Source organism: Festucalex cinctus, chromosome 3, assembly GCF_051991245.1.
Source record: "Festucalex cinctus isolate MCC-2025b chromosome 3, RoL_Fcin_1.0, whole genome shotgun sequence".
Lineage (NCBI taxonomy): Eukaryota > Metazoa > Chordata > Actinopteri > Syngnathiformes > Syngnathidae > Festucalex > Festucalex cinctus.
Window position 1 is genome coordinate 14,919,559 of NC_135413.1, and position 10,303 is coordinate 14,929,861.

Genomic DNA, 10,303 nt, shown 5'->3' on the forward strand with positions numbered 1-10,303 from the left:
GCGAAACACGCTGCTTTTAGTCCCTGCAAAGGCTCAACGGATGGTGCTTTTCCCAAGCACCCTGAGGCCTCCACCAAGAGGGCCTCTCCCCAGCCAGCAGGTTGAGCCCGTGACGCTCAGTTGGCCAGCCGGACGACCTGTCTCTCCCTCTCCTGAACTGAACCTTCTCCATTCTATCTTCAAACGGGCTTGGCGAGTCTCCATCCAGGGTCCTGCTTCTCAGATCAACCCCATCTGTAAGTGCAACTTTGCAGGCCTTCGCCCTAGTACAAATTGGTGCAAACTAGGTTGATTGTGGGTCCCATGTTGGTTGATTCAAGAAATCCATCACCTTGGTTAAGACCGTTTCTCTTTTCTTCTTTTCTTCCCCTTTGATTATTTTTATTATTTTAGTTCTCGTTTCATTTCCTATCATAGTAGTTAGTTTTGCTTCTTTAAATTCTAAGTAGATTATCCCACCTTGGTTAGAGAATAAACGTGCACAAAACTCAACCCCTGGTTTACTGTGTGTGTGTTTCATAAATTTATAGTGACCTCTAAGCTGAACAAAGAACTCACAAAATTGTAGTAAGGGCACAACCTTCATTTTAATGACTGATTCAACGAGGTTCTCATCTGTTATCCTGATAAAATTATCAAAAAGAGATGTGGTGCTCTGCAGGCAAGCTCAACTTAATTTAAATATTAAGTTTGAGTCTCCTTCAATTAATGAGCCAATTGATTATCAATTTAATAATTAACAATTATTGATTTAATAATTAATTGGACCGATTTCCCTTACACGTTTATAGCTAATGTGTTCCGATTGGAATGCAGTTGATTTAAATTGTTATTCATTTGATTTTCCTTAGCTGAAGGTTAATCGGCTGAAAGTGATCAAGGTGGCACTCAAATATATTGTTGCAAATGGTTGTGCTTATGCAATATTTACATTTCCCTCACTATAATGTGGTCACCAGAAATCAGCATCCTTACACTGGAGTGGGCAGGTGGTAAATTAAAAGGCAAGTTGCGACAAGTAAAACAAATTTGAAGTTGTGCAGCTGTCAGCCATTATTTCACTGCCTTGAAAAGTTGTTTAAGGTTTTTGTCATGGTATCGTTTCAGCACCAGTAATGACGTAGATAATGCAGGAATAGTATCAAAAATCAAATTCTGATGTTGTGGCAACATTCAACAAAAACAAAATATATTCAAAAATACAAAGAAATAATAATAATCAGCCAATTTACTGATTGCAAAGGTGTAAGTAGATTAAAAATTGACTTCCACTTTCTGAAATTTTAGGAACCAAATGCCACCATTTAAGGGCAGTCTGGAGCCCCGACTTTTGGGTGAAATGGGTGGGGCAGCCTCTCAAAATGTCCACACTCTCTCCCTTATGCTAATCCATGACATATTTCTGGAGCAACACGCTTCGTCCTTGATTGTTACTCTCATGTTTTTATGGTTTATTAATTGTGATTAGTACAATATGTGCATTCTCCAAAGGTTATGCAGGATCGCCATTCAGGCTCAACATGGTGATATATTGCCAACTACCAATCAGTGGAAAGCTCTTTTCTACATTCGATTTGTGGACAACTCAACTCAACTTTATTTATTTACAGAGCTCTTAAAAAAACAGTGGGGCAATCAGAGTAAAGCTTATTTACATATCTATGATTAATGAGAAATATGCCTGCTCAAGATGTTTTTGACCAATTAGAAGAGATTGAAAAAGGGCATCGTGGGCATATCCAACCCAAATTATCTCGCAAACTCGATAAAAGGACATCAAAGAAGTAAAAAATATTTTTAAAAATATAATGTGGCATGGGATCTTTCAAGCTCAAAATAGCTCAAGGCTTTTCTGCAAGATAAACTCAACATATTGACAACAAAGTGCTGAGATGAGATGGCAAAGCCACTATTGCTGTCAAGTGTCATCGATTTCATCACGTTTTCACCTGAGTCTTTGTTGAGCATGCCCTCTGAACCATCACGGTACATAATGTTGTCCTCAAATTTATGCATGCACAGACACTCAGACGCAAATTGAAACAGCATTAATGTGTATTTTCTTTTCAATTCATAATAGATAACCATGTTTTTTTCATTTGTGTGGAACCAGTTGATGAGAACATTTTAATTAAAACAGTCATTTTTGGAGTGCGTAGGAACAAAGGCTACTGAAAGTCTGAGGACTTTTCCTCTCTACTGCCCACAAAAATGTAATTACATTTTTATTTGGACAAAGAAACTAATCTACGGAAGGACAAACTACTCAACTTGGTGGTACAAATTCAGCACGTTTAGACTGACCGACTGGGCTCTCGGAGAAGTAACACATGAGCAGCATGGATATTTAGACTGTGAATAAAAACAATGGTTATATAATTGTTGGACAATGAATACTGTGTATGCTGGTCCCATTAAATATATTGAGTAAACTGAGGATTGAAACAAACGTATAGTTAAGTGTGAGTTTGTGTCGTCTCCTTGTGGTTGTCCGTGAAAATTACAGTACATGCATATACATTAGGTAGACCCCCACATTCTAATTAGAACCAATACTGAATGTAATAGCTCTCTAATATTTTGTCCTCACAAGGGTCGCAGGTGCACTATGTCCTTCAACGGGCACCCTGAACTGGTGGTCTGCAGTCAGTCACAGGCAACGCATAGACGAAAACAAAAACAAAAAAAAAATCCTTCAAATTCACACCTATGGACAATTTCAACAAATCCTCCAACACAATATGACCATATTGGTCGTTTTTCCATGCGCCAAAATACGACCGAGTGTTACGTATTGTAGTTTAGCGACCTCTATCGGCCAAGTAAATCGCGAAAAAATGGTAAAGTGAACCAAAAGTGAAGTTAATGGGACTCAAACCTGGGTCATCTAGACGGTAGACAAACGTCTATCTTACTGAGCTAACAGGCCAGTAAATATTTTAGTGTTTTAGTGTTGAAATGTATGTCAATTTGTTGTCACCGGAATTAATGGTAGGGGTTCGTATTCGGCTTTCAGTGAGTTTGTACTATGGTTGACGTGACAAAACATAAACAATGGGTCACTCAGAGAGATATGGTTCTTGCAATATATTTATTATAAGATTGCACACTTGTCCAAAATGTCTCAATTTAATAACATTTTTAAAAAATGTCTTGACCTATACCTTCTCTTTCTATACTGATAAAGGCAGTGTCACGCCGCCACCGGTGTGACGGCCATGCTTTTATTTTGGTATCCATGTTTCCTGTCTTATCCTGAAAATCTAACTCTCCTCTCACCCCAGGTCACTTGCCCTTCCTGCCGCTCACTCATTACCGGTCCCCGCCCATGATTATCACCACCTGCCACCAATCAACCCACACAATAAAAGCCACCTGCATTCTCCCCTCCGTTGCCGAAGTGTCACCGTCAGTGCATGGAAGCGTCCACAGTCCTCATGTCCTTGTTCCTGTTGCCTAGCGTTGTTGCTTTGTTTTTGTGCCTTTTCCTCCCTTTTGGAGCGCCTTTAGTTACCCCTTTTGCCTTGTGCCCTTTTTCCTCCCTAGCGGAGCGCTTTCTGTTGTCCCCAGTACCCTTTGCCTGTTTTTTCCTCCCTAGTGGAGCGCCTTTTGTTCTCCATTTTTTCCCCTCCCTGTTCTCCTCTCAGTTTGAGAGGAGACCACTGTTGGCCGGAAATAAACCTGCTGCCTTGGTGGCCTACCTTACGCCTGCGTCTGAGTCCTACCTGACCCCGCCTTGTCAGTACACTTCGGCCAGCATGGACCCAGCAGGCAGGATCGAGGCCGCACTGCAGAGCCAGGAGGCCCGGCTCAACACCCAGGGCCAGATCCAACAGACCATGCTGTCCCGGATGGAGGAATTGACCAGCCAGGTCCACGAGCTGGTAAGCCTTTCACGGCGTCGAGCGCCAGCTTCCACCAGACAAATTCCTCCCCCTGAGTTCTCTGTACCGACCACGCCTTTCACCGGGGTAGGATTGAGACGGGCCTCCCCGGAACGATACTCCGGTGAACCCGGACGTTGTCAGACTTTTCTCACAGAATGCGACATACATTTTGAACACTTACCACAGGCATTTCCCACAGCCCGATCCCGAGTGGCCTTCATGGTATCTCACCTGACGGGTCGGGCCAAAACCTGGGCGACCGCGGAATAGGCCAGGGGTTCCTCGGTCTGCCAAAGCGTACAGGACTTTCAAATCGCTTTGCGCCGAGTTTTTGATCCAGAAAACCATGACCGAGAGAAGGCACGAGCACTGAGTCGACTGCAGCAAGGCAAGGAATCTGTCAGCGACTATGCAATTCGTTTTCGAACGTTGGCAACGGACAGTGGCTGGAATGCCATCGCACTCCACGACCATTTTTTGAAAGGACTCTCACCAGCTATTCAAGAGCTTCTGGTTCCCGTCGATCTCCCCGCGGACTTGGACGCCTTGATTTCCCTCGCTATCCGGACCGATCATCGTCGCCAGGAGCTGGCCAAGATCGGCGGACCGCGAAGGAGGGAGGAACCCACCCCCTGGACGCGGACACCGGAGGCCGGAAGGCCGCGATTCATCGCTCCTTCCCGACCGGAACCGGGAGAGGTGGACCTCGCTAGCGACGAACCCATGCAACTGGGAAGGGCTCGGCTTTCGCCGGAGGAGAGGCAGCGCCGACGCCGAGAGGGCCGCTGCTACTATTGTGGAGGTCTTGGACACTTGGTGGAATCCTGCTCCACAAAGGGCCACTCCCCGGTGAGTCCTCCGGCACCCCGACCCGCCAAGAGTCACAGACTTACGCAAATCCAGATAACCCACCACAATGTCTCCCTAGATCTGCCAGCCCTCATCGACTCCGGATCAGACGAAAGTCTCATGGACTGGGAGCTCGTAAAGCATATACGAGCCGCCACCGAACCCCTTTCTTTGACCATCCAGGCTCGAGCGCTGAATGGCAAGGAGCTCTTCCAAATCACCCACATCACTGAACCTCTGGAAGTCCGAATCGGACCTCACTTCGAGACTCTCCGTTTCCATGTTTTCCACGCCGCTTCCCCCACTTTGGTTCTGGGACACCCTTGGCTGTGTCTACATGGTCCCAGAATCGACTGGAACACTGGAGTTGTGCTGGAGTGGGGAAAAGACTGCAGCTCTCACAGGTTGGAACAACCCGCACCCCGAAACTCCACAGCCCAGGTTCACCAGGTGACTCTCGTCCCACCGGCTCAAGAAGAGTACCCGAACTTGCACACTGTTCCCTCCTGCTACCACCCTCTGCGGGAGGTCTTCAGCAAGACCAAAGCCATGACTCTCCCTCCACACCGCCCATATGATTGCCCGATCGATCTGATTCCCGGCTCAACCATTCCCAAGGGGAGACTGTACTCGGTCTCTGGACCCGAACGCCAAGCCATGAACAGTTACATTGACGAATCCTTGAAAGCCGGCCTCATCCGACCGTCTTCCTCGCCTGCAGGAGCAGGCTTCTTCTTTGTGAGCAAGAAGGATGGATCCCTACGCCCATGCATTGACTACAGCCACTTGAATGACATCACGGTCAAGAACCGGTACCCATTGCCATTGATGTCCTCTGTGTTTGACCAGTTGCAACAAGCTAGAATCTTCACAAAGCTCGATCTCCGCAACGCCTATCACCTCATCCGGATCCGCGAGGGAGATGAATGGAAGACTGGTTTTAACACGCCCCGGGGACATTACGAGTACCTCGTCATGCCCTTCGGACTCACCAATGCCCCAGCAGTTTTTCAGGCCATGATTAATGAGGTACTAAAGGACTTTATTGATCACTTCGTATACGTTTACTTGGACGACATACTAATATACTCTCCTGACCTAACGAGCCATCGAGACCATGTAAGCCGAGTTCTGCAGCGCCTCCTGGATCATCAATTGTACGTGAAAGCGGAAAAAAGCCTGTTTCACGTCAACACTATCTCCTTCCTGGGATTCGTCGTGTCACCGGGAAAAGTAGAGATGGAGGCAGACAAGGTCAGCGCCGTGCGAGATTGGCCCACGCCGGATTCACGGAAAAAAGTCCAGCAATTCCTCGGATTCGCCAATTTTTACCGTCGATTCATTAGAAACTTCAGCACCATTGCCGCTCCCCTACACGCCTTGACCTCCCCACAAGTTCGTTTCTTTTGGACCCCGGAAGCCGAAAAGGCATTCAAAGACTTGAAACTTCGCTTCACCAACGCCCCAATCCTCAAAGTTCCTGACCCCAAACGCCAGTTCGTGGTCGAGGTGGACGCCTCGAGCATAGGGATTGGGGCAGTATTGTCCCAGCGCTGCCAGGAGGACGGAAAAACACATCCCTGCGCATTCCTCTCACGGAAACTATCCAAGGCAGAACGCAATTACTCAGTAGGAGATCGGGAGCTTCTCGCGGTAAAAGTAGCTCTTGAAGAGTGGAGACACTGGTTGGAGGGCGGCGAACTTCCTTTCGTGATCTGGACCGACCACCGAAACCTAGAATACTTACGTCAAGCTAAAAGACTCAACCCTCGACAGGCCAGATGGTCTCTGTTTTTTAACCGCTTCGTATTCTCTCTTACGTACAGACCAGGCAGCAAAAACGTTAAGGCTGACGCCTTGTCAAGAGTTCACGAGTCCGAGCCATTGGAAGCCGAGCCTGAGACCATTCTGCCCCGGGACTGCATAGTCGGGGCCATGAGATGGCAAATCGAGGACGATGTCAAAGAGGCGCTGCGTAACATCACTCCCCCCACGTCATGTCCACCACGTCGACTCTTCGTGCCGGAAGAGCTAAGGTCCCAGGTAATACACTGGGCTCACACATCACGGCTATTTTGTCATCCTGGTGTCCGCAGGACCATGTATGCTGTTGCCCGGAGATTCTGGTGGCCGGCAATGGAGACCACGATAAAGGAATACGTCACTGCCTGTCCGACTTGTGCCCGCAATAAAACTTCAAATCAGTCTCGGATGGGCCTTCTCCAACCGTTACCGATCCCATCCAGACCATGGGCAGAAATATCATTGGACTTTGTGACTGGACTGCCCCCATCCCATGGTAAAACCACAATCCTCACAGTTGTTGACAGATTCTCCAAGATGGTTCGCTTCATTCCACTATCCAAGCTCCCATCCGCCAAAACTACCGCAGACATCATGATCCACCACATATTCCGGTTTTATGGATTCCCGCTACACATCGTCTCCGACCGTGGACCACAGTTCATCTCCCGTTTCTGGACGCAATTCTGCAAAGCCCTAGGAGCCAAGGCCAACCTGACGTCAGGTTACCACCCGGAGGCCAATGGACAGGCAGAAAGATTAAACCAGCAACTCGAAACGGGCCTCCGATGCCTCGTCTCCCAGAACCCGACTACCTGGAGCACTTACCTGGTTTGGGTTGAGCTCGCACATAACTCTTTACCCACTTCTGCCACAGGTCTCACCCCGTTCAAGTGTGTCCATGGCTACGATCCCCCATTCTTCGCCGAACTGGAAGAGGAGGTAACGGTCCCCTCGGTCAAAGCCATGATCCGTCGGTGCCACAAGGTCTGGTCGGCGGCCCGGACGGCGCTTCAACGCCAGGGAGACCGGGTGAAGAGGGCCGCCGACCGGAAAAGGAGACCGGCACCTGAATACCGCCCAGGCCAGCGAGTTTGGCTATCAGCAAAACACCTCAGACTCAAGGTACCATGTCCGAAGCTGGCCCCGCGATTTGTGGGGCCTTTCCCAGTAACCAAGTCCATAGGGCCTGCCGCCGTTCGACTCCGTTTGCCACGATCCCTCAGAGTCCATCCTACATTCCACGTCAGCCAAGTCAAGCCTGTCCACGAAAGCCCACTGGTGCCCTCCGAACCCAACCCGCCCCCCCCAGAGATGATTGAAGGCGGCCCCGTTTACAAGGTCAGAAAACTTTTAGATGTTCGTAATCGGGGCCGCGGGAGGCAATACCTTGTCGACTGGGAGGGGTACGGCCCGGAGGAAAGACAATGGGTCCCCTCCCGGTTCATTGTTGATCCCTCCCTCATTGACGACTTTTACGCTGAGCACCCTGACATTCCTGGGCCGTCAAGAGCCGGCCGTTGAGGGGGGGGTACTGTCACGCCGCCACCGGTGTGACGGCCATGCTTTTATTTTGGTATCCATGTTTCCTGTCTTATCCTGAAAATCTAACTCTCCTCTCACCCCAGGTCACTTGCCCTTCCTGCCGCTCACTCATTACCGGTCCCCGCCCATGATTATCACCACCTGCCACCAATCAACCCACACAATAAAAGCCACCTGCATTCTCCCCTCCGTTGCCGAAGTGTCACCGTCAGTGCATGGAAGCGTCCACAGTCCTCATGTCCTTGTTCCTGTTGCCTAGCGTTGTTGCTTTGTTTTTGTGCCTTTTCCTCCCTTTTGGAGCGCCTTTAGTTACCCCTTTTGCCTTGTGCCCTTTTTCCTCCCTAGCGGAGCGCTTTCTGTTGTCCCCAGTACCCTTTGCCTGTTTTTTCCTCCCTAGTGGAGCGCCTTTTGTTCTCCATTTTTTCCCCTCCCTGTTCTCCTCTCAGTTTGAGAGGAGACCACTGTTGGCCGGAAATAAACCTGCTGCCTTGGTGGCCTACCTTACGCCTGCGTCTGAGTCCTACCTGACCCCGCCTTGTCAGGCAGGAGGGTGAAAAAATGAGGATAGGAGTATGGATTAAGATACTTATCTGGAAGGCAAAGTCTCGGAAGACAGAAGAGCAAGGGTGTGACAGCCCCTGGCAAAATGAATGATCCCCGGCCACAGCTCCCCAACATTACCTCCATCATATTTCCCCACTGTTAAATGTCACATCAATATTCACTACCGGCTAATTAATCTCAGCTCCCATGGAACTTGGTGACATGTCACATCTTGTTGGAATGCAGATTATTCCATAGCCGGACCTTTACTCTACCGTGTGTCACTCCCACTGTGACTGCATTTACAACATTGGTGAAGGTCGGCAAGCGTTCGGAGGTTGCTGGATGCAAAACAGGGGAGGAAAAACGATTCTTCACAAGGAAATTTGTGTTGGAGGTTAGTCATTTGACGTGAGGTGAGTATTAGATTAGTGAGGACGGGCAAGGTTAAGATGCCCTGTTTCCTCCCTGTTTATTGTGTATGCCTGAGCACTGACAAAAGAACAGGTGATATTCCATATGCATGGCCCATGTTCAATCAAACGGCAGCTGCTAGATCTCCACACATTCCTTTGCGTGCTCTCTTTTCCATACAAAGAATCAATTAACAGCCATTCACATGTTAAAACAAACCATCAAACCTCAAAATAGTCACGTGATCATGTTTGACTGTGTCAGTGTTTTTGCACTTTTCAGTCATGACATTGAAGAGTTTGTTTCAATTCCTTACTGTAGAAAGACACTGTTGCTAAGCAATAACCATTCAAACAAAGGACAATTTAGACTGAGAGGATTCGTTTAAGTGAGAATAACGGATACAGATGGTAAATGGGCACTTAAACACGGTCACCTCATTCAGCTACTGATGACACAGCAACAAGAAAAAGTGGAGTTAAGTATTGACATTTGTCGCAAGAAGAGTTGAGATCCAACTTGCAATGTTTCAGGTAGCAAGACAGCTCCTCAACTGGTTGAGCCAGGCCAGACCTAAATAACTCATGTCATTGTATCTGTAATAGAGATGTGGATATGAAGAAGGTGTTTGCCAGTTGATTGCTTACCTGTCCTACATAGACCAGCAGCCTGGAGTTGAGAGGACTTTCATCAAGACTCAGCCAGAACTCTGAATTATCGTCAGATGAGATGGAAAATTGGAAATCCCCTGAAAACAGAAAAAAAAGTGATACACACTTAGACATACACATCATTTTAAGCATGGTGCAAGATCAATTTTGTAGTAATATACATATATACAGTATATAGAGGTGTCCATTGATTAATGGGAGGAATTATGATGACTAATCCCTGTGAAATCAAATACAGTATTGAATAGTCTTGGATTTTAATAACCCGTGGTCATAAAAAACATATTTCTCTTTGGGTTTTCACAATCTCGTGTGGATTAGCACCCAAAAGATTAGCAATCATTAAAACTATGTGTGCAGAAAAAGTTCAAAAATAAAATTGAGACTCGGACAGATGACAACATAGACCAATGTACCAAAAATGGGCATGTACAGAAATTGCATGAGAAGGGCATTTGTACTATGGCTATTATAGTACTCTTTAAATTATTTATGAGCTTATAAAATACCATAGATATGTATCTCCAAAAAGATAAGGTATTTTATTTCAAAACATACTTTTATTCAACATTGTCCACACTGCCTCACTGA

General features: G+C 47.3%; 1 protein-coding gene across 1 annotated transcript in view; it reads right to left on the reverse strand.

The window, feature by feature from the left end:
• The window catches only part of b4galnt4a (beta-1,4-N-acetyl-galactosaminyl transferase 4a), a 164,737-nt gene that overhangs the window by 52,299 nt on the left and 102,135 nt on the right, over window positions 1–10,303 (reverse strand). The window contains exon 6 of the mRNA XM_077515998.1: window positions 9,689–9,789. Coding sequence (XP_077372124.1) covers window positions 9,689–9,789 — 101 coding nt within the window. The remainder of the gene's footprint in view (window positions 1–9,688; window positions 9,790–10,303) is intronic.